At 45.2% G+C, this 24,509-nt stretch overlaps 1 protein-coding gene across 5 annotated transcripts in view; it reads right to left on the reverse strand.

The window, feature by feature from the left end:
* GluRS-m (putative glutamate--tRNA ligase, mitochondrial) overlaps positions 1-24,509 on the reverse strand; it is a 130,989-nt gene that overhangs the window by 50,966 nt on the left and 55,514 nt on the right. For all 5 annotated transcript variants that reach the window (XM_068354502.1, XM_068354509.1, XM_068354488.1 and 2 more), the window contains exon 6: positions 17,735-17,895. In XM_068354502.1, coding sequence (XP_068210603.1) covers positions 17,735-17,895 — 161 coding nt within the window. The remainder of the gene's footprint in view (positions 1-17,734; positions 17,896-24,509) is intronic.

The raw sequence follows: 24,509 nt of genomic DNA on the forward strand, positions 1-24,509 counted from the left end.
AAGGTTCTGGAATTAGGGAATTGTAGTGGTGGAGCCCCCACCACTACTGCACTCGTTGCTACGAATGGTCCCAGAGTGTAGCAGTTCTCGTAAAGAGACTGGACATTCTTAAGATAAAAGACGCGAACACTGATTTGCTTTTCCAATAGGTTGCGTCGAATATACTTTGCAGAGATCTATTTTGTTAAAAGGCCACGGAAGTTGCGACAGCTCTAACTTCGTGTGTCCTTACCTTCAGCCAAGCTTGGTCTTCCTCATTCAGAAGGGAATGAGCTTCTCGTATTAACAGTCTGATAAAATAGGATAAAGAATTCTCTGACATAGGCAAAGATGGATTCTTAACTGAACACCATAAAGCTTCAGACGGGCCTCGTAAAGGTTTTAAAATAGAACTTAAGAGCTCTTACAGGACATAATACTCTTTCTAGTTCATTTCCAACCATACGATAAGTTTGGAATATCGAACGATATTGGTCAAGGCCGAGAAGGCAGCTCGTGTTTGGCTAGAAAACCAAGTTGTAGAACATGTAGCCGTTTCGGATGAGAATCCGATGTTCTTGCTGAAGGCATGAATCTCACTGACTCTTTTAGCTGTGGGTAAGCATATCAGGAAAAGAGTCTTAAAGGTGAGATCTCTCAGGGAGGCTGATTGAAGCGGTTCGAACCTGTCTGACATAAGGAATCTTAGAACCACGTCTAAATTCCAACCAGGTGTAACCAAACGACGCTCCTTCGTGGTCTCAAAAGACTTAAGGAGGTCCTGTAGATCTTTATTGTTGGAAAGATCTAAGCCTCTGTGACGGAAGACTGATGCCAACATGCTTCTGTAACCCTTGATAGTGGGAGCTGAAAGAGATCGTTCTTTCCTCAGATATAAGAGGAAGTCAGCTATTTGAGTTACAGAGGTACTGGTCGAGGATACGGATACTGACTTGCACCAGTTTCGGAAGATTTCCCACTTCAATTGGTAGACTCTAAGGGTGGATGTTCTCCTTGCTCTAGCAATCGCTCTGGTTGCCTCCTTCGAAAAACCTCTAGTTCTCGAGAGTCTTTCGATAGTCTGAAGGCAGTCAGACGAAGAGCGTGGAGGCCTTGGAGTACCTTCTTTACGCGTGGCAGACGTAGCAGGTCCACCCTTAGGGGAAGTGTTCTGGGAACGTCTACTAGCCATCGAAGTACCTCGGTGAACCATTCTCTCGCGGGCCAGAGGGAAGCAACTAGCGTCAACTTTGTCCCTTCGTGAGAGGCGAACTTCTGCAGTACCTTATTGACAATCTAGAACGGAGGGAATGCATATAGACCTAGATGTGACCAATCTAGTAGAAAGGCATCTATATGAACTACTGCTGGGTCCGGGATAGGTGAGCAAAGTATTGGGAGCCTCTTGGTCATCGAGGTTGCGAAGAGATCTATGGTTGGCTGGCCCCAGGTGGCCCAAAGTCTCTTGCATACATCCTTGTGGAGGGTCCAATATGTTGGAATTATTTGTCCCTTCCTACTGAGACAATCTGCTATGACATTCAAGTTGCCTTGGATGAACCTCGTTACTAGTGAAAAGTCTAGACCTGTTGAACAGGAGAGGAGGTCTCTTGCGAACTCGTACCATGTCAGAGAGTAGGTCCCTCCTTGCTTGGAGATGTACGTCAAAGCAGGGTGTTGTCCGTGTTCACCTCCACCACTTTGCCTTGAAGGAGAGACCTGAAGCTTTTCCAGGTCAGATGTACTGCCAGTAGCTTCTTGCAGTTGAAATGCATTGTCCTTTGACTCGAGTTCCAAAATCCCGAGCATTCCCTACCGCCTAATGTCGCACCCCAGCCTACGTCCGATGCGTCCGAGAAGAGAACGTGGTTGGGAGTCTGAACAGTCAGGGGAAGACCCTTTCAAAGGTTGATAAAGTCCTTTCACCAAGTCAGACCAGACTTTATCTTTCCGGAAACCGGGATCGAGACCGCTTCTAGTGTCTTGTCCTTTTCCAGTGAAAAGCTAGATGAAACAGAAGAGGACGGAGGTGTAGTCTTCCAAGTGACACAAATTGAACCACGGATGACAGTGTCCTAACCAGACTCATCCACAGCCTGACAGGGCAGTGTTCCTTCTTCAGCATCTTCTGGATGGATAGCAGGGCTGGGGGTTGATCGTCTTGTTCAGCAATGTCCTCATCAGAGGGTTCCTCATCCGAAACTGATGAGGAAACGGCAACGGAGAGGGCAACGTCTGACTCGCTGAATCCGGTCGCACTGGTGGATGCGTGACGGAGCCGGACACAAGATCATGGTACTGCTGCACAGTCTGTGAACTGTCAACCATGGGGACGCGAGGAAGTACAGCGTCAACCCAAAACTGTCTAGACTGTCTGGGTTGTGCAGTCAACCCCCTACCGGGTTGCTGAGGTTGCCGCACTGCGTCACAACAAGTCACCTCTGCTGGTTGTTAAACGTCTTCCTAGTGACACACTGAACGTCCACAACCACCTCCGAGAGTCGCTTAACGTCAACGTGCGACTGGCAACCCACACTGGGTCGCATCGGTGGAGGAACCACCTCAACTGGCGGACGCGAGTAGGATACCTCAGCGTCAACAGGGCGTACAACCAACCGGTAGGAAGGTTGTTGGCCAGAAGGTTCTTCTCCGTAAAAAATCCTCTATCAAGGACACAAGCTTGGACTGCATGTCTTGCAACAAAGCCCATTAGGGTCTATGGGAGCAGGTGTGGCAACAGACGGGGTTAGCGACTGAAGCGGAACCATTTACCATCCCTGGAAGCCTTGTTATGCTTTAATTAAAGTCCATAGGAGGCTAAGCAGCTTAAGGCTCCTCTCCAAATGACAGAGTCCTCAAAGGAATATCAGAAGGAGGGAGAACAGCCCTTTCTCATCTACAGGAACCATGTCCGAGAAAAGCTAGGTTATCTCAGTGAGGGTCTCACTGGTGCATAAGCAGCAGACCAGAAGGCAACGTTATGTAACTGCTTGACAGTCTGTGAACTGTCAAAAACTGAACTGTCAACCACAACAGGTGCGTGAGGACATACAGCACTGGTGCATTAGTAGCAGACCAGAAGGCAACGTCATGTAACTGCTTGACAGTCTGTGAGCTGGCAACAACCAAAGCTGTGTGGGGAAGCCTCAACTCCTGACTGACTAGTCTGCTGCGGGCGAGTGGCGGTAACCACAGAGGGTTGCGGAGGCTGACACACCGTGTCAAAACACGGCAGCTTGTGGTAGCTCACGCACGGCAACGGAGTGCTCCGTGTGTCTGTGGGAGTCAGCATGCGTCTGGCAGGGTCGGCTGCGCATGGGTGGAGGAGCTCTCACAACAAGAGTGTGGGAGCAGGCAGCCATGCTGGGCGCACAACCGTGGCAGGTTGTAGGCAAACGGGTGCATCGTCAACCTTCTCCGCAGTCGGAGTGTGGGAGCAGGCAACAACCAAAGCGGAGTGGTGGTGCGTGGTGGGGACTGCCGTGGGTTGCGGAAACTAACGCATCGCATCAAAACACGGCAGCTTGACTCCACCTTCCCACTGCTGATGCGGTAGCTCACGCATGTTAACGGAGGGAGCCGCACGTCGGCTAACGTTAACATGCGTCTGGCAGGGTCGATTGCGCATCGGAGGTGGAGCTCTCCGCAGCCGAAGTGTGGGAGCAGGCAGCCTCAGCGTGAGCTGGGCGCACAACCGTGGCAGGTTGTAGGCTAACGGGAGCAGTGTCAACCTTCTCCGCACGAAACTCCTGCATAACCGCAGCTAACTGAGTCTGCATAGACTGCAGTAAAGACCACTTAGGGTCTACAAAAAAAACGGCAACAGACGGAGCTACTGTCCGTTGTGACTGAGGGTCTAAAACAGCTGGTGCAGCAACAGACGGAGTTACTGCCTGTTGCGGTACCACCTTGCCTCTCTTAGGAGGTGTGCAGTCGTCGGATGACTGCAGCGAGTCCGAACTGACCCAGTGGCTACACCTAGGCCGTTGGACTTGCGCGGAAGGGACCGACTTGCACTTAAAAAGCTGCAAGATGTGGTCCATGGTTTCTTACGAGAAACCTCTTCCGCAGACGAGGAATAAATGGGCTCTCTCGTCTTTGTGTGGGTGGGGCGATCTCACGTCGGCTAACGTGGGTAGATACGCCCGAAACCACGGAGGGAAAAACGTCTGTTCGTTGATCAAGGCCTGTGGAACCCATAAGTCGTTCGACATTACTTCTCCCCTGGGCTTGGGAGCTTGTAAGAGGTCCCGGACTAGGTGAACGACTGGCACGAACAGACGAACCCTCGGACGCAACACTGTAACACTTTGCGCATATCACTTTATCACTTTTGATTTTCTGTTTTGCACTTATTTCACTGAAATCGAAACTTTAACTGATTTCTACCTGAAACACGCAATCCTATCCTTCATTAAAAGGTAGTAATTGCGAAAAAAGTCTTACAATGCAACAGAAAAACATAAATAAAGATAAAGAATTCAGTGGCTGGAAAAGAGACTAAACACTAGATAAAAAAAAACTACGTTTACAATCTCTCACCGCACAAAGCCTGGGAAGAAGAATAAAACCCTAGAAACGTTTTACCTTCTTCCCCTACAGCGACTAGGGAGGAGAGTAAAAAAAAAAAAAAAAAAAAACGAGAACGTTACCCGCTTGAACGAAACGTTTATTCTCCTCTCTCTCCCTCCGTCTCTATCTCTCTCTCTCTTCTCTCTTGATTTCGCACCTGAGAGAAGAGCCCAATTATATATCGTTAAAACATGTTATTTGCTAAAGGAAAAAACTGAAAGGTTTTCCAAATAAAAAGTTCCTTTAATTTAGAATTTAAACCATTTAAGCTAAGAAAGAATGAACGAAACGCTAGAATCGGTTTACTCTTACTGCAAAGTGAAACCGTGATACACTCTCTCTCTATCGTAACGATAGAGCGCATGTTGAACGTTCTGAACGTCAACAACTGTGTAGACTAAAAAACTAAACGTTAGTTCATCTTTGAAAACAGTACGAGACTATCAAAGAAATTCTTTCATAAAACATAAAAATTAAAAAAGTATTAAATTCTTTAAAGGTTAAATACGATATAACGGGCTCAATGTTAATTAACTTCGGTTCCAAGTTAGGACCGCCTACTTAGGAAAGGTCGCATATAAACAAACATAAAAATTTATTTTTTATAAGTTTATAATAAATGGAAAGTTAATCGAAGAGGCCTATAAAGGCGGAGAGATATAAATAAATAGATCTATAACGTGTTAAGCAAAATTACCAAAAACCTAAACACACTTCCGTCTAAGGGAAGGGTCGGCCATTTAAAAGTGAAAGAGAGTCCATACTCTCTTCGTCACCATAATTAAATCTATCCAAAACGAGTACAAGTTTTGAAATGAAGAAAAAAGCACTGCATAGCGAAAGCTCAAAACTGGAATAGTGTACTTCACCAAATCGTTGTGAAAACAAATCCAGTTAGGGACGGCGTATTTAGTTGGTCTTGCCAGTGGCACGACAGAGAGAAAATTGGTTCTTTGTTGACATCGAGTACTTGAGTACCTACTTGACAGATGGCGCTGTTGATGTACACCACCACCTGTATAGCGATCGCTGGCGTATTCCGCCCGTAGGTTTTTTCTGTCGGGCAGCAGAGCTGACAGCTATATGATCATCATGTAAGTTTAATATTGAAAAATGTTATTTTCATTAGTAAAATAAATTTTTGAATATACTTACCCGATAATCATGTAGCTGTCAACTCTGTTGCCGACAGAAATCTACGGTCGGGATACGCCAGCGATCGCTATACAGGTGGGGGTGAACACCACAGCGCCATCTGTGGTCAGGTACTCCAGTACTTCTTGTCAACACCACCTCAATTTTTTCCTCGGTCCACTGGTTCTCTATGGGGAGGAAGGGTGGGTCAATTAAATCATGATTATCGGGTAAGTATATTCAAAAATTTATTTTACTAATGAAAATAACATTTTTCAATATTAATCTTACCCGATAATCATGTAGCTGATTCACACCCAGGGTGGTGGGTGGAGACCAGCATATATGTTAACAAAGAAGCTAAGTATCCCGTATTTTATTTTATTAGTTATTCAAAAATAACATAAAATAAATAAGTACCTGGTAAGGAAGACGACTTGAACCATTACTCTGCCTTTATTAAGTACGTCTTCCTTACTGAGCGTAGCGGTCCTCTTAGGATGCTGAACGACTCTTAGGTGCTGAAGTATAAAGGGCTGCAACCCATACTAAAGGACCTCATCACAACCTTTAACCTCGGCGCTTCTCAAGAAAGAATTGACCACCCGCCAAATCAACAAGGATGTGGAAGGCTTCTTAGCCGACCGTACAACCCATAAAAAGTATTCAAGAGAAAGGTTAAAAAGGTTATGGGATTATGGGAATGTAGTGGCTGAGCCCCCGCCTACTACTGCATTCGTTGCTACGAATGGTCCCAGGGTGTAGCAGTTCTCGTAAAGAGACTGAACATCTTTGAGATAGAATGATGCGAACACTGACTTGCTTCTCCAATAGGTTGCATCCATAACACTCTGCAGAGAACGGTTCTGTTTGAGGGCCACTGAAGTAGCCACAGCTCTCACTTCATGTGTCCTTACCTTCAGCAAAGCAAGGTCTTCTTCCTTCAGATGAGAATGTGCTTCCCTAATCAGGAGCCTGAATAGGTAAGAAACTGAGTTCTTAGACCTTGGAAGAGAAGGCTTCTTGATAGCACACCAAAAGGCTTCTGATTGTCCTCGTAAAGGTTATGACCTTTTTAGATAGTACCTAAGAGCTCTAACTGGGCAAAGTACTCTCTCCAGTTCGTCCCCCACCAAGTTGGACAGGCTTGGGATCTCGAACGACTTAGGCCAAGGACGTGAAGGAAGCTCGTTTTAGCAAAAAACCGAGCTGCAAGGAACATGTAGCCGTTTCAGATGTGAAAACTATGTTCCTGCTGAAGGCGTGGATCTCACTTACTCTTTTAGCTGTTGTCAAGCACACGAGGAAAAGAGTTTTCAATGTGAGGTCCTTATAAGAGGCTGATTGGAGAGGTTCAAATCTTGATGACATAAGGAACCTTAGGACCACGTCTAGATTCCAGCCTGGAGTGGACAACCGACGTTCCTTTGAGGTCTTAAAAGACCTAAGGAGGTCCTGTAGATCTTTGTTGGTGGAAAGATCCAAGCCTCTGTGGCGGAAAACCTCTGCCAACATACTTCTGTAACCCTTAATCGTAGGAGCTGAAAGGGATCTTACGTTCCTTAGATGTAACAGGAAGTCAGCAATCTGGGTTACAGTGGTACTGGATGAGGAAACTGCATTGGCCTTGTACCAGCTTCGGAAGACTTCCCCTTTAGACTGATAGACTCTGAGAGTGGATGTCCTCCTTGCTCTGGCAATCGCTCTGGCTGCCTCCTTCGAAAAGCCCCTAGCTCTTGAGAGTCTTTCGAAAGACTGAAGGCAGTCAGACGAAGAGCGTGGAGGTTTGGATGTACCTTCTTTACGTGAGGTAGACGTAGAAGGTCCACTCCTAGAGGAAGAGTCCTGGGAATGTCGACCAGCCATTGCAGTACCTCTATGAACCATTCTCTCGCGGGCCAGAGCGGAGCCAACCAACGTCAGCCGTGTCCCTTTGCGAGAGGCGAACTTCTGAAGTACCCTGTTGACAATCTTGAACGGCGGGAATGCATACAGGTCGAGATGGGACCAATCCAGCAGAAAAGCATCCACGTGAACTGCTGCTGGGTCTGGAATCGGAGAACAATACAACGGGAGCCTCTAGGTTATCGAGGTAGCGAACAGATCTATGGTTGGCTGACCCCACAGGGCCCAAAGTCTGCTGCAAACATTCTTGTGAAGGGTCCACTCTGTGGGGATGACCTGACCCTTCCGGCTAAGGCGATCTGCCATGACATTCATATCGCCCTGAATGAACCTCGTTACCAGCGTGAGCTTTCGATCTTTTAACCAGATGAGGAGGTCCCTTGCGATCTAGAACAACTTCCACGAATGAGTCCCTCCCTGCTTGGAGATGTAAGCCAAGGCTGTGGTGTTGTCAGAGTCCACCTCCACCACCTTGTTAAGCTGGAGGGACTTGAAGTTTATCAAGGCCAGATGAACCGCCAACAGCTCCTTGCAAAAGATGTGAAGTGTCCTTAGCTCCTGATTCCATGTTCCCGAGCATTCCTGTCCGTCCAAAGTCGCACCCCAGCCCGTGTCTGATGCGTCAGAGAAGAGACGGCGGTCGGGTTTCTGAACAGCCAAAGGTAGACTTCCTTGAGAAGAAAGCTGTTCTTTCACCACGTGAGAGTAGACCTCCTCTCTTCGGAAACAGGAACTGAGATCGTCTCTAGCGTCATGTCCTTTATCCAGTGAGCCGCTAGATGATACTGAAGGGGGCGGAGGTGGGGTCTCCCTAACTCGATGAACAGGGCCAGCGATGAAAGTGTCCCTGTTAGACTCATCCACTACCTGACTGAGCATCGGTTCCTTCTCAGCATGCTCTGGATGCAAACTAGGGCTTAGTAGATCTTTGGGGCCGACGGAAAAGCCCGAAAAGCTCGACTCTGAAGATCCATACCCAGGTAGACAATGGTCTGGGATGGGACGAGCTGGGACTCCTCAAAATTGACCAGGAGGCCCAGTTCCTTGGTCAGATCCATAGTCCATCTGAGAATCTCCAGACAGCGACGACTTGTGGGAGCTCTTAAAAGCTAGTCGTCTGACGGAGCCGGACACAAGATCATGGTACTGCTGCACAGTCTGTGAACTGTCAACCATGGGGAAGCGAGGAAGTACAGTGACAACCCGAAGCTGTCTAGACTGTCTGGGTCGTACAGACAACTCCTTATCGGGTTGCTGAGGTTGCCGCACTGCGTCACAACAAGTCACTTCTGCTGGTTGTTGAACGTCTTCCCAGTGACACACTGACTCCGTAAACAAAAAATCCTCTAACAAGGACTAAGCTTGGATTGCATGTCTTGCAACACAGCTCAAGGTCTATGGGAGCAGGTGTGGTAACAGACGGGGTTAGCGACTGAAGTGGAACCATTACCTTCCCTGGAAGCATGTTATGCTTAAATAAAAGTCCATAGGAGGCTACGCAGCTAAAGGCTCCTCTCCAAATGACAGAGTCCTCAAGGGAATATCAGAAGGAGGGAGAATAGCACTTTCTCATCTACAGGAACCATATCCGAGAAAAGCTAAGTTCTCTCAGTGAGGGTTTCAATGGTGCAAAAGCAGCAGACTAGAAGGCAACGTTATGAAACTGCTTGACAGTCTAGTGAGTTGGCAACAACCAAAGATGTGTGACTGAGAAGCATGCGGTAAGGTATGCAGAGCATGCTGTATGTAGAGCATGCTGTAAGGTAAGAAGAGCATGTTGCATGGCGTGCGGCTTATGCTGCATGGGATGAGGCTCATGCTGCATGGGATGAGGCTCATGCTGCATGGTATGAGGCTCATGCTGCATGGGATGAGGCTCAAGCTGCAAGGGAAGAGGCTTATGCCGCATGCGTTGAGGAGGATGCCGCATAGTATGAGGCTCCTGCCTCATGGGTTGAGGCGGTTGCCGCATAGCATGAGGCTCCTGCCTCATGGTTTGAGGAGGATGCCGCATAGCATGAGGCTCCTCATAGCATGAGACTCCTGCCTCATGGGTTGAGGAGGATGCCGCATAGCATGAGGCTCCTGCCTCATGGGTTGAGGAGGATGCCGCATAGCATGAGGCTGCCTCATGGGTAGAGGAGGATGTCGCATAGCATGAGGCTCCTGCCTCATGGGTTGAGGAGGATGCCGCATAGCATGAGGCTCCTGCCTCATGGTTTGAGGAGGATGCCGCATAGCATGAGGCTCCTGTGAGGTTCCTGCCTCAAGAGTTGCGTCTGCCTCAAGGGTTGAGGAGGTAGCTGCGCAGAGAGAGGCTCATGCTGTGAAGAATGCGGTTGCTGCATGCGTTGAGGCGGCTGCCTCATAGCATGAGGTTCCTCAAGAGTTGAGGCTCTTGCCTCAAGAGTTGAGGTTCTTGCCTCAAGAGTGGAGGTGGCTGCCGCAAGAGTTGAGGTTGCTGCCTCAAGGATGGTGGAGGTTGCCGCAACGCAAGAGGTTGCTGCATAGCGTTGGTATCTGGCAACTCCCAATGCGGCAGCTCACGCGTGGAGGCAGGTTGAGGAACCTCAACATCATACGTCTGGCAGGGTGGACTGCGCAGAGGTGGAGTTGAGGTTGCTGCCTCGAGGATGGTGGAGGTTGTCGCACCGCAAGAGGTTGTTGCCTCGAGGATGGAGGAGGTAGTCGCAACGCATGAGGCTCCTACCTCAAGGGTAGAGGAGGTTGCTGCAAAGCATAAGGCTCCTGCCTCAAGTGTTGAGGAGGTTGCCGCGTGGCAAGAGGCTCCTGCCTCAAGGAAAGTGGAGGTTGCTGCACAGAGCTGGTATCTGGCAACTCCCAATGCGGCAGCTCACGCATGGAGGTAGCTTGAGGAACCTCAACATCATACGTCTGGCAGGCTGGACTGCGTAGAGGTGGAGGAGCGCTCGCAGGAGGAGGTGTGTTAACCTTCTCTGCCTGAAACTCCTGCATCAACACCGCAAGCTGAGACTGCATTGTCTGCAGCATAGACCACTAGAGTTTAAGAAAGACAACAACAAACGGAGCTACTGTCCGTTGAGACTGAGGGTCTAAAACAGCTGGTGCGGCAACAGACGGAGCTACTGCCTGTTGCGATACCACCTTGCCTCTCTGGGAGGTGTGCAGTTGTCGTACTGCAGCAAGTCCGAACTGACCCAGTGCTAATGGCTACACCTAGGAGTTGGACTTGCGCGGAAGGGACCGACTTGCACTTAAAAGCTGCAAGATTTGGTCCATGGTTTCTGCGAGAAACCTCTTCCGCAGACGAGGAATAAAAGGGCTCTCTCGTCTTTGTGTGGGTGGGGTGATCACGTCGGCAACGTGTGTAGATACACCCGAAACCACGGAGGGAAACGTCTGTTCGTCGATCAAGGCCTGCTGAACCCATAAGTCCTTCGACATTACTTCTCCCCTGGGCTTGGGAGCTTGTAAGAGGTCCCAGACTAGGCGAACAACTGGCACGAACAGACGAACCCTCGAACGCAACACTGTAACACTTTGCGCTTATCACTTTATCACTTTTGATTTTCTGTTTGCACTTATTTCACTGAACTCGAAACTTTAAGTGGTTTGTACCTGAAACACGCAATTCTATCCTTCCTTAAAAGTTAGTAATTGCGAAAACAGAATTACAATGTAACAGAAAAATATAATGAAAGATAAATAATTCAGTGGCTGGAAAGAGACTAAACACTAGATCAAATAAACTACGTTTAAAATCTCTCACCGCATAAAGCTTGAGAACAAGAATAAAACTCTAGAAACGTTTACCTTCTTCCCCTACAGAGACTAGGGAGAAGAGCAAAAACGATAACAACGTTACTCGCTTGAACGAAACGTTTATCCTCCTCTCTCTCCCTCCGTCTCTATCTCTCTCTCTCTCTCTCTTGACTTAGAACCTGAGAGATGAGCCCAATCATATATATCGTTAAAACATATTATTGTTAAAGGAAAAAAACTGAAAGATTTCCCAAATAAAAAGTTCCTTTATTAGAATTAAAACCATTAAGCTAAGAAAGAATGAACAAAACGCTAGAATCGGTTTACTCTTACTGCAACGTGACACCGTGAAAATTCTCTCTCTATCGTAACGATAGAGCGCAAGTTGAACGTTCTGAACGTCAACAACTGCAGAGACAAAACAAAACGTTAGTCCAACTTTGAAAACAGTACGAGACTATCAAAGAAATTCTTTCAAAAACATTAAAATAGCATAATATGTTAACAGGTAAAAACGAAATGACGGGCTCAATGTTAATTAACTTCGGTACCAAGAAAAGACCGCCTACTATTAGGAAAGGTCGAATATAAACAAATATAAAAATTAATTTTAATAAGTTTATAATAAAAGGAAGTTAATCGAAGAGGCCTATAAAAGGCGGAGAGATATAAAATAAATCTATAACTTTTGTTAAGCAAAATTAAGAAAGAGAGTCTATACTCTCTTAGACACCAACACTTCCGTCTAAGGGAAGGGTCGGCCATTAAGTGAAAGAGAGTTCATACTCTCTTCGTCACCATAATTAATCAAATTAATTCCAAAAGCTAGCTAAGCTAATGATAAAACTTCCTGAATAGCGAAAGCTAAACTCTAGAGCAAATACATCACCAAATCGTGAGCAAAAACTCCAGAATCAACAGCGTATCCATGTAGGTCTAGCCGGAGGCACGACAGAGGAAAAATTGAGGTGGTGTTGACAAGAAGTACTGGAGTACCTGACCACAGATGGCGCTGTGGTGTTCACCCCCACCTGTATAGCGATCGCTGGCGTATCCCGACCGTAGATTTCTGTCGGCAACAGAGTTGACAGCTACATGATTATCGGGTAAGATTAATATTGAAAATTTTTAAATTCTTATATTTTTTCCCTTTTCTTTACTTCAAACAATACACACTGTTATAAAAGGAATAACAGCCCTCTAGTGGTAAGTGGTAGGAAGCCTTGGTTATCACATTAGGAAGTATAGTTTTCAGTTTAGAAGTCAAAATTATCCATCTCCTTGATATGATATTGTGAGTCATTGGGAAAGAGGGTGAGCATGAATATGAACATCAAGTGAGTATAGAAATAAGAAATTGTATTATTAAATTTCTAATTATTTCTATGAATCTCCTCAGATCTTCATATTGCGGACTCCCACACAACATTATGTTGGAGGTGGGGTGTAATTAAAGGAAAGAGAGGGATGAATTTTAGTACAAGTATTGCAACGAAGTAAAACCTGGTCTAGATTACTTGTCTAGCTTATTTTGATAAACTGTTTAAATTATGGTTCAAAATATGCATTTCAAAATCATTTACTAAAGTAATTAAAAATACAGTATTGTGCTGTAATTTGATTTCTGAAGATAATGTTTTAGAAACATAGTCGGTACATCATTAAGATGCTGCTAGAAACTTTCCAAAAAGAGATTTCTACAAAAAATTAGGGAAGTAGCTGCAGTCCAAATATCACGCACCTTCCCTCTCAAGCACTGATGAGTTTTGGATCTTATTCCTTGAGTACTTCTGTGATCGCATTTTTACAAGGAATGGCAGGAGATTTTTAGTTAGAGGGCAATTATGAACACTCCATATTATTATCATTATTAATTGCTAAGCTAAAACCCTAGTTGTAAAAGCAGAATTCTATAAGCCCAGGGGCTCCAATAGGGAAAATAGCCCAGTAAAGAAAGGAAACAAGGGAAAATAAAATATAAGATCAGTAACATTAAAATAAATATCTCCTATTTAAACAATAAAAACTTTAACAAAACAAGAGGAAGAGAAATAAGATAGAATATAGAGTGCCCAAGTGTACCCTCAAGCAAGAGAACTCTAACCCAAGACAGTGGAACACCATGGTACAGAGGTTATGGATATACTCAAAACTAGAGATCAAATTAGTTTTTTATCATATTTTGTACTGCACTTTAAATTCTTTTTCAACTCATCAGCCATGTAGTTTGTGCAACGTTCTGCACTCAGTAGGGAACTAGTTGGTATTTCATGTTTTGAACATGATTAATTAGGAACCAGAGCCAGGAACCACAGTTGATGTGTAGTGGAGACAAAATGAGCTGCTAGCCTGAATACTGCATACTGACATGACTCAAGTAATTATAGAGAAGCATGACTGAAATGCCACCTGATTTGTATCATGTCATCAGGAAGGACTTTGAGTGATGGGATTGTAGAAAAGTGCCATACTCCAAACAGCCAACTGAAGATAATTCTCATGATCCTTTCAATGAGGCTTCCAGTATAGATGGTTTAAGGCCAGTCTTGGCTAATCAAAAGTCAAGAGCAAAGCTCAATAAATAACAAGAAACCAGAACTTCGGGTACAGACTCGGTTAAAACTCCTTTATATGAAGACTAGCCTTCTGGTCCGGCAGAACAGAGGAAAAGCATAAGCATTGAGGCCATCCCACAGATGTTGAAAGGTGAGTAATAAGTACAGACCTTCCTGTTGAAGCTTGTTGCAAACAGGTCTATTACTAGGGAACCTCATAAAGTCACGGGACTTTTTGCCACTTGAGGATGAAAAGACCACTCTACACTTACCACCTGTTTTTGACAGCTGAGTTTGTCAGCAATGATGTCCTTTATGGCTGGAATGAACCTTGCTGACAAGTCTACTGCATTCTCTGCAGACCACAAGTGGGCTTTTCTTGCTAACTCGCATAGGTGGTGAAAGGGCGTTCCTCCTTGCTTGTTGATGTCAGCTGCCAAGTGGCCTAACATGGGTTGTTAAAAGGAATGCAGAGCTAGAAGAGCTGCCTTCAGTGATAGCATATTGATATGCAGGATCTTATGATGTGCATCCAAGCCTTCTTTTGATGTGTCCAAGAATAAAAGCATCTCTGGAGGTTGGCATTCCTTTTAGCAGCTCCCCCCTTGACTGCCAACCAATAACTTTTTAGGCACCACCAAAAGGATATTTGGAGTAATCTCCCTTGTGGTACACGTTTTACCAAAGGAGCCAGTGGTCCAGATGTTGCCACTGTCATGTTGGAGGATGTGGTTTATAAGGAAAGGGTTGCACTACGTTTCTGAGCCTTGTGACTTGGGCTTTGGATGGGAACACTTTCCCTATATCGTATTTATTCACATGACTTGGTAAACCATCCTCTGCCCAGACAGTGACAAAAAGAGAGAAGTTTGTCCTGTTGTAAAATATTGAAGAGGCATAGCTGGAAAAATGCCAATTACTTTTTTAAAAATTAAGAATTTTTCTATATTTCATTACTAATTATGGTAAAATTTTCACTTTTCAGCCATGTAATTGTCTCATATTTTGTATTTTAGGTTTGTCCAATGCCCTACACCCAGTAGGGCAGGCAAGATGTAGTACAAGCTTAACAGTTATATCTACTGTAGTTGGTTGTGATTTTCAACTTCCAGTAGCCATGAAATGTGAAACAAAGTCTGGCCATTGTCACAAGCTATGTTTGTGTCTTAAACAAAGCCAGGCATCATGCCGCTAAGTCATTCTGGGAGCTTGAGTGATAATAACTAACTGATGATGTATGAAGGTCTTTTTAAATCTTCTACAATATGACGGCTATATGGTTGGTGTAATGAGGAAGATTTGTCTACTTCTAAATATGGCACTCATCATATCCTTATTTCCCTTTCATGACAAGACTAGGTACGAGGAGGCCAAGCCTCTCTTGAGCAGCAGTGGTCACATTTCATAGCACCTTAGGATGGTTGCTTGAATCAAAGGATGTAGTGAAAGGATTGAGATAAATACATTTTGCTGTTACAATTTTTCTTAATTTCTTTGGCTGGTTTTCTGAGCAGAGAGTTGTGTATATTTCACATAAACAAGAAGTGAACTATGGAAAGTGTACCTTAAAGAGGACAAGAATTTCTAGGGTAGCTTGTTCTTTTCTTTATTATTATGTATCTAGAGAGAGTGGAAAGCTTGATGTGAACCTTATATGCCAATGTTTCTAGATACTTGTGTGCTTCTGTGTCGGAATCATTTGTGTTATTTGCGGCGTTAGAATTGATTTATATTAAAAAATGGATAAAGCTGATTGCTTTGTTCTAGGTCTGGGTATTATTTTTACAAATTGATTAATAAGTTATTTACAACACCGATATTATTTCATTGTTATCAATGTTCCACTTATTATTTGAGCATAATATTTACCATAATTTGTTTTACAAAATAAATATTTTTCAAGTCTTCTTCATTTTATTTTGATAATTTTATCCTGTTCCTCAATCATTTTTTATTAATTCAGTGAACTACAACTTTGTAATTCAATGTGTGTGAAAGAAATCTAACCTGAAGCACGTATCGTTTTTTGAGTCCCCTTGTTCAGAATCAAAACATGGGGCAGTGTCCAGTGACTCTATATTGTTCTGATAGGGCCATTTATTCAGCTGTGCTCTAGTCCTTAAAGGTAAGAATTCATAAGCTCTACAGTAATAGGTGAGTGCAAGTGGGCGCAAGACGAAGACTGTGGCTTATTACTAACAGGAAAGAATCCACAAGTGCTTATGTGCACTTAGCAGCAAGCGTGTATGAATGCATGGAGGCTAGTGCGTATGATCACGAACAGAAGAATGCGCTTGAGCAAGATCCAGCAATCGGTTTTGAGCGAGTAAGCCTGATTCATTGGGGGAAAAGAGCATAAGATCCCCAGATCTGACGAGTGTGCACTCAATAGGGAGTGCCCGTCTCGCTGAATATGCGCTAATAGCATCATAAGTATCCGAGAGAACAACTATTTTGATGCATGCTTGTCAAAATATGTGCATTTAATAATGAGATCCAAGGTTCCTGTAGGAGAATGCCTGCTCATAGGGTCAAGTATGAATGCATACTCACGTACAAAATCTCTTGTCCTGAACCAAGAAGGTCTCAAAAGGACAATATTCAGAGGGTGAGGGATCCTTCACTAGGGAGGCAGATCCCCTTGGAAAGTACTGTACTAAGGGTTTCTGCTCCTCTTATCCTCAGCAAGGCATATTTATTTGCTTTCATAGAAGATGAGGTCGAAGGCATTGAGTCCTTGAGCTGCTGGTGAGATAATTGCGGAGGGTGAAGATCTGTCATCAACTGCACCTTCTGAGGTGTCTGGCAAACCTGAGTAGTTCATGTCAGCCTTCTTTGCAGGGGGTGCAAGAGAGGGGTTGGCAGGTGAGGAAGCTTTAGGTTTAGTGATAGCTAAAGCTGATATAAGCCTCTACTCTGATGGGATGCCCTCTAACCTTAAGGACAGCCACAATGTCCATAGGATGTCATTTCTCACCGGACCATTATCTGAAAAACAGTCAGGTTCACTCTAAACCATCTCTAGGGAAAGCGGGTAGGACCAACTTCCTCGGAGCTTGCAGTTAGATTAATTCAAGGTCATCATTCATCTCCGTTATCTCCCTGAAGGAGAAGGAGAGGGTTCAGAAGCCTGAGTGCTAGAGCAAGGAAGAAAAATTTAGTGGAACTCTTTGACTTCATAAAAGACCTCAGAGGAGAAGAACAGTATCTCGCTTAACTTTGTTTTTCCTCCTCTTGCCGTATTCAAGGTACAACAGTGATAGCCACGATTTACATTTCTTCCAGGGCCCTGACTCCTTAGAAGTATGGACCCTGCAAGAAGAGCCCAACAAATGCAGATCCATAGAGCTCCTGCTCATAAACATTCCACACTTACAGCCAGGAATGCCAGGATAGGACTGCACATCCACACCTGGTTTCTCCATCGTCAAAATCAACTAATCACCCTCAAAAGAGAGAGTTATTAGCCAAGTTCAGTCATACTGAGAGCATGTTTACACCTCGGTGGCTGAAGACCAAATTTCTACTCAGTGAGCTAGCCGGGGGTGGGCTTCCACACTACCTACCTATAACTACCAAAACCTCATTACAAAATCTTAACATTTGAATTTCCAGCTTTGCTGAAATCATACTCTTATAAGAATAACAAGAGTTTGTATCTATGTAGGAACTAACAACAATGCTGTCATATAACAAACTGTCACTACAATATTCATAATTATAAAATTATTCAAAAGTATGCATATAATACACATTTAAATAAAATATATTGTAACAAAGTCTTCAAATATATGACTTGATTTAAACATGATGATACTGTAATAGCATGACCAAAAACAACTTACCTATCCTGAAAACTGTGTTTCAATAACTGACGGAGCTCTGCAATGAGCGACGATGCATCTGACGGTACCTCCAAACATCGTTGAATTTGTAACTGGTTAAATTGAGACAACTTTTCTATTTCCAACTTGCATGAATTAGTGTTGATTCTTCCTAAATTAAACTGAAAGCATAAAAATAAAACATATAATAATTTTACAAATAGGACAAATATTACAAGTCATTTTAATTTTTCCCAGCAAAAAAAAAAACCTTTAATTAGAGACACTAACTCAGTGCAAGCCTAAATCGGTCATTATAGTTTGATAACCAAACTGTGAAGACAATCCAATCTCCATCCAGAAGCAGCTACCTCTCCGAGGATGCCAGGATCAACCAATCATCAAGATATATCAGCAGATATATCCTTCGCAAGTACGTAAAAGCGGCTTCCATGGTGAACACCCAAGTGAACACCTGGGGAGCCAGAAACAGTTCGAAGCACATTCTTGAGCTGGTACACTGTACTGTAGAGGGAGGAGAGGAGATATTTTCAAGACTGGTGAAAAGAAACTTGAAAGTATGAGTCCTTCAGGTCTACTGAAAGCATGAATTGAATTCTCAGACCCACAGATCTGATTGTTCATCCGGTCCAGGGCCAAGGCAATGAGATCCAACCAAGGCAACTCCAGTAAGGGCTTCGATCCTTTAGTACTGATCAATGACCAAAGGTCTTTCCAAAGGCAGTGCCATGGTTGCCTCTCCAAGGCTGTTGCACTCATGAATGAGCACAAGGACCTTCCCGAAGGAACTCTACTACAAGGTAGTCTGCCTTAGTGGGCTGCGGACCACAGTGCAGAGTCCTTGAGACATCCTGCCCTCGAGCACCCTCATTCCTAACCAAAATTGAGGGTGAGGCAACATACTCCAGAGACTCTGCTCCCCGCCACAAATACAACTGCTTTGTCCCAAGGACAAACCTGGGAATGTAATAGGGGGCTGACAAAGGCCCAAGCAGGCAAATAGCAACAAGACACCTCCTGGCATGCAACTCAGCAGAACCAGAAGTACCAGGTACTTCTCCTACTGTAGATCAGGGAAGAGGGGCCGTGAATTGTGCCATCCTTTCTATTAAACCAAGTGAAAACTCATTGGTAGAGGGAGGAGGGGGTGTCCAGCATCCTGGAAGGAAGGGAGATGAAGGTCTCCACACAGTTCCTCCATCATTATTATCATTTCTAGTGTACAGTACTAGATGAACTACAACCCTAGTTGGAAAAGTAGGATGCCATAAGCCAAAGGGCCACAACAAGGGAAATAGACCAGTAAGGAAATAAAATAAGGAAACACATTGAATAGTATGCCTGAGTGTATCCTAATGCAAAAGAAATCTATAAGACATTGGAAGACCATGGCACAGAGGCTATAGCACTAACCAAGACCAAAGAATAATGGTTTGATTTTGGAATGTCCTTCTCCTATAAGAGCTGCTCACGATAGCTAAAGAGTCTCCTCCACCCTTACCAAGAGAAAAGTAACCACTGAACAATTATAGCACAGTAGTTAACCCCTTGAAGGGAAAGACTCTGCCCAATTAAAACAACGTTATTTTGGGGCCATTTTAAATGTAATCTACCTTTTTGTTTCTCAACTGATTTTCATAATTTGAAAAGCATTTTAAAAATAATTTTCTAAGCAAAAATTTTAAAGAAAAGATTTTTCTCATATGTCCTCATTTTTCTATTGGTATTTTTTTCCAACCATTGTCAATAATATGTTATTTTTATAATAAAATAAATTTTTGAATATACTTACCCGGTGATTATATAAGCTGCAACTCTGTTGCTCGACAGAAAACTCTACGTTAAAAATCCGCCAGCGATCGCAAAGCAGGTAGGGGGTGTACTTCAACAGCGCCATCTGTCGTGCAGGTACTCAGTACTCAATGTAAACACAGAACTCAATTTTCTCCTCGGTCCACTGGGTCTCTATTGGGGAGGAAGGGAGGGTCCTTTAATATATAATCACCGGGTAAGTATATTCAAAAATTTATTTTATTATAAAAATAACATTTTTCAATATTAAACTTAGCCGGTGATTATATAAGCTGATTCACACCCAGGGGGGTGGGTAGAGACCAGCAATAATTGTTTACATTATTATGAGCTAAGGATTTTTTATTTCATTTTAGCAGTTATTCAAAATAACAAACATAAAATAAATAAGTACCTGGTAAGGAAGTCGACTTGAACAATTACTCTCCTTTTTAAGTACGTCTTCCTTACGGAGCCTCGCGATCCTCTTAGGATGCTGAGCGACCCCTAGGATCTGAAGTATCAAGGGTTGCAACCCATACAACAGGACCTCATCAAAACCTCTAATCTAGGCGCTTCTCAAGAAATGACTTTGACCACCCGCCAAATCAAGTAGGATGCGAAAGGCTTCTTAGCCTTCCGGACAACCCAAAAACAATAATAAAACATTTCAAGAGAAAGATTAAAAAGGTTATGGAATTAGGGAATTGTAGTGGTTGAGCCCTCACCCACTACTGCATTCGTTGCTACGAATGGTCCCAGAGTGTAGCAGTTCTCGTAAAGAGACTGGACATTCTTAAGATAAAAAGACGCGAACACTGACTTGCTTTTCCAATAGGTTGCGTCGATTATACTTTGCAGAGATCTATTTTGTTTAAAGGCCACGGAAGTTGCGACAGCTCTAACTTCGTGTGTCCTTACCTTCAGCAAAGCTTGGTCTTCCTCATTCAGATGGGAATGAGCTTCTCGTATTAACAGTCTGATAAAATAGGATAAAGCATTCTTTGACATAGGCAAAGATGGTTTCTTAACTGAACACCATAAAGCTTCAGACGGGCCTCGTAAAGGTTTAGTTCGTTTTAAATAGAACTTAAGAGCTCTTACAGGACATAAGACTCTTTCTAGTTCATTTCCAACCATACGATAAGTTTGGAATATCGAACGATATTGGCCAAGGCCGAGAAGGCAGCTCGTTTTTGGCTAGAAAACCAAGTTGTAGAACATGTAGCCGTTTCGGATGAGAATCCGATGTTCTTGCTGAAGGCATGAATCTCACTGACTCTTTTAGCTGTGGCTAAGCATACCAGGAAAAGAGTCTTTAAGGTGAGATCTTTCAGGGAGGCTGATTGTAGCGGTTCGAACCTGTCTGACATAAGGAATCTTAGTACCACGTCTAAATTCCAACCAGGTGTAACCAAACGACGCTCCTTCGTGGTCTCAAAAGACTTAAGGAGGTCCTGTAGATCTTTATTGTTGGAAAGATCTAAGCCTCTGTGACGGAAGACTGATGCCAACATGCTTCTGTAACCCTTGATAGTGGGAGCTGAAAGAGATCGTTCTTTCCTCAGATATAAGAGGAAGTCAGCTATTTGAGTTACAGAGGTACTGGTCGAGGATACGGATACTGACTTGCACCAGTTTCGGAAGATTTCCCAATTCGATTGGTAGACTCTAAGGGTGGATGTTCTCCTTGCTCTAGCAATCGCTCTGGCTGCCTCCTTCGAAAAACCTCTAGCTCTCGAGAGTCTTTCGATAGTCTGAAGGCAGTCAGACGAAGAGCGTGGAGGCCTTGGTGTACCTTCTTTACGAGTGGCTGACGTAGAAGGTCCACCCTTAGGGGAAGTGTTCTGGGAACGTCTACTAGCCATCGAAGTACCTCGGTGAACCATTCTCTCGCGGGCCAGAGGGAAGCAACTAGCGTCAACCTTGTCCCTTCGTGAGAGGCGAACTTCTGCAGTACCTTGTTGACAATCTTGAACGGAGGGAATGCATATAGATCTAGATGTGACCAATCTAGTAGAAAGGCATCTATATGAACTGCTGCTGGGTCCGGGATTGGTGAGCAAAATATTGGGAGCCTCTTGGTCATCGAGGTTGCGAAGAGATCTATGGTTGGCTGGCCCCAGGTGGCCCAAAGTCTCTTGCATACATCCTTGTGGAGGGTCCATTCTGTTGGAATTATTTGTCCCTTCCGACTGAGACAATCTGCCATGACATTCAAGTTGCCTTGGATGAACCTCGTTACTAGTGATATGTCTAGACCTTTTGACCAGGTGAGGAGGTCCCTTGCGATCTCGTACAACGTCAGAGAGTAGGTCCCTCCTTGCTTGGAGATGTACGTCAAAGCCGTGGTGTTGTCCGAGTTCACCTCCACCACTTTGTCTTGAAGGAGAGACCTGAAGCTTTTCCAGGTCAGACGTACTGCCAGTAGCTCCTTGCAGTTGAAATGCATTGTCCTTTGACTCGAGTTCCATAATCCCGAGCATTCCCGACCGTCTAAAGTCGCACCCCAGCCTACGTCCGATGCGTACGAGAAGAGAACGTGGTTGGGAGTCTGAACAGTCAGGGGAAGACCCTCTCTAAGGTTGATATAGTCCTTTCACCAAGTCAGACAAGACTTTATCTTTCCGGAAACCGGGATCGAGACCGCTTCTAGCGTCTTGTCCTTTTTCCAGTGAAAAGCTAGATGGTAAAGAAGAGGACGGAGAAGTAGTCTTCCTAGTGACACAAATTGTTCCACGGATGACAGCGTCCCTACCAGACTCATCCACAGCCTGACTGAGCAGCGTTCCTTCTTCAGCATCTTCTGGATGGATAGCAGGGCTTGATCTATTCTGGGGGCTGATCGTCTTGTTGTTCAGCAACGTCCTCATCAGAGGGTTCCTTATCCGAAAACTGATGAGGAAACGGCAACGGAGTGGGCAACGTCTGGCTCGCTGAGTCCGGTCGCACTGGTGGATGCGTGACGGAGCCGGACGCAATATCATGGAACTGCTGCACAGTCTGTGAACTGTCAACAACCATGGGTGCGCGAGGAAGTACAGCGTCAACCCGAAACTGTCTAGACCGTCTGGGTTGTGCAGTCAACACCCTACCGGGTTGCTGAGGTTGACGCACTGCGTCACAACAAGTCACCTCTGCTGGTTGTTGAACGTCCTGAACGTCAACAACCACCTCCGAGCGTCGCTAAACGTCAACGTGCGACTGGCAACCCACACTGGGTCGCATCGGTGGAGGAACCACCTCAACTGGCCGACGTGAGTAGGTTACCTCAGCGTCAACAGGGCGCACAACCGACCGGTTGGAAGGTTGTTGGCCAGAAGGAGGAACCACCTCAACTGGCAGACGCGAGTAGGTTACCTCAGCGTCAACAGGGCGCACAACCGACCGGTTGGAAGGTTGTTGGCCAGAAGGAGGAACCACCTCAACTGGCAGACGCGAGTAGGTTACCTCAGCGTCAACAGGGCGCACAACCGACCGGTTGGAAGGTTGTTGGCCAGAAGGTTCTTCTACGCATTTAAGTCCTCTATCAAGGACGCAAGCTTGGACTGCATGGCTTGCAGCAAAGCCCATTTAGGGTCTACGGGAGCAGGTGTGGCAACAGACGGGGTTAGCGACTGAGGCGGAACCGTTTACCATCCCTGAAAGCCTTGTTATGTGTGACATAATAGTACAGCAAAACTTCAAAGGCTTGACAAAAGCTGAGAAGTTGACCTGTAAACAACTTGGAGCGTCTCCTGGCTAGGCGCCAGGGCGAGTCTACCAGAATTGAGAAGTCTATCTGGGCAGAGGCATGAACTCCCAAGCCGAGAACTTCTCTCGTGTCATATCAGACTCTCGCTCTATAAGCCAGTTTAAAAGAAGGGAAATCAAAGGCTGTATCCCTAAAAACTCCTCCTGGTGCAAAAACCAGTCGCCTAGCCAACGTAACGCTCTCTAGGAGAGCGAGAGAGCACTAGCTTAAAAACAACGGCTTCGAAGTAGCTAGGCCTAGTGTAAGTTCTGACGTTTAGGCGAACGAGGAGCAGCAGTTACAAGATCCGGACGAAGATCCTTAAAAAAAAAAAAATCATCATGATTTAATTAAAGTCCATAGGAGGCTAAGCAGCTTAAGGCTCCTCTCCATCTGATAGAGTCCTCAAGGGAATATCAGTAGGAGGGAGAACAGCAACTTCCTCATCTACAGGAACCTTGTCCGATAAAAGCTAGGTTACCTCAGTGAGTCTCTCACTGGAGCATTAGTAGCAGACCAGAAGGCAACGTCATGTAACTGCTTGACAGTCTGTGAACTGTCAACAACTGAACTGTCAACCACAACAGGTGCGTGAGGACGTACAGTGTCCACTCGAGACTGCTTTGACTGTCTAGACTGAGCAGTCAAAACAACTCTAGAATGCGGAGGTTGACGCACCGCGTCAAAACAAAACAACTTAGACTGTTGTTGTACCTCGCGAACGTCAACGGAAGGTTCCGTGCGTCGCTGAACGTCAACATGCGGCTGGCAGGGTACACTGGAACGCATGGGTGGCGGGACTCTCTCAGCTGGAGTGCGGCAGAAGGTCGCCTCAGCGTCCACAGGACGCACAACCGTGGTTGGTTGTAGGCTAGAGGTTGGTGTCAACCTTCTCCGCACGAAAGTCCTGCATCAATGACGTTAACTGAGACTGCATGGTCTGCAGCAAAGACCACTTAGGGTCTACAAGAGCAGGTGCGGCAACAGACGGTGTGACTGCCTGATGCGGTACCGCTTTGCCTCTCTTAGGAGGTGAGCAGTCGTCGGAAGACTGCAGCGAGTCCGAACTGACCCAGTGGCTACAACTGGGCCGTTGGACTTGCGCGGAAGGGACCGACTTGCGCTTAATAAGCCGCGAGACCTAGGTCCATGGTTTCTTACGAGAAACCTCTTCCGCAGACGAGAAATAAATGGGCTCTCTCGTCTTTGTGTGGGTGGGGCGATCTTGGGTAGATACGCCCGAAACCACGG

The sequence above is a fragment of the Palaemon carinicauda genome, chromosome 2 (genome assembly GCF_036898095.1).
Source record: "Palaemon carinicauda isolate YSFRI2023 chromosome 2, ASM3689809v2, whole genome shotgun sequence".
Taxonomy (NCBI): domain Eukaryota; kingdom Metazoa; phylum Arthropoda; class Malacostraca; order Decapoda; family Palaemonidae; genus Palaemon; species Palaemon carinicauda.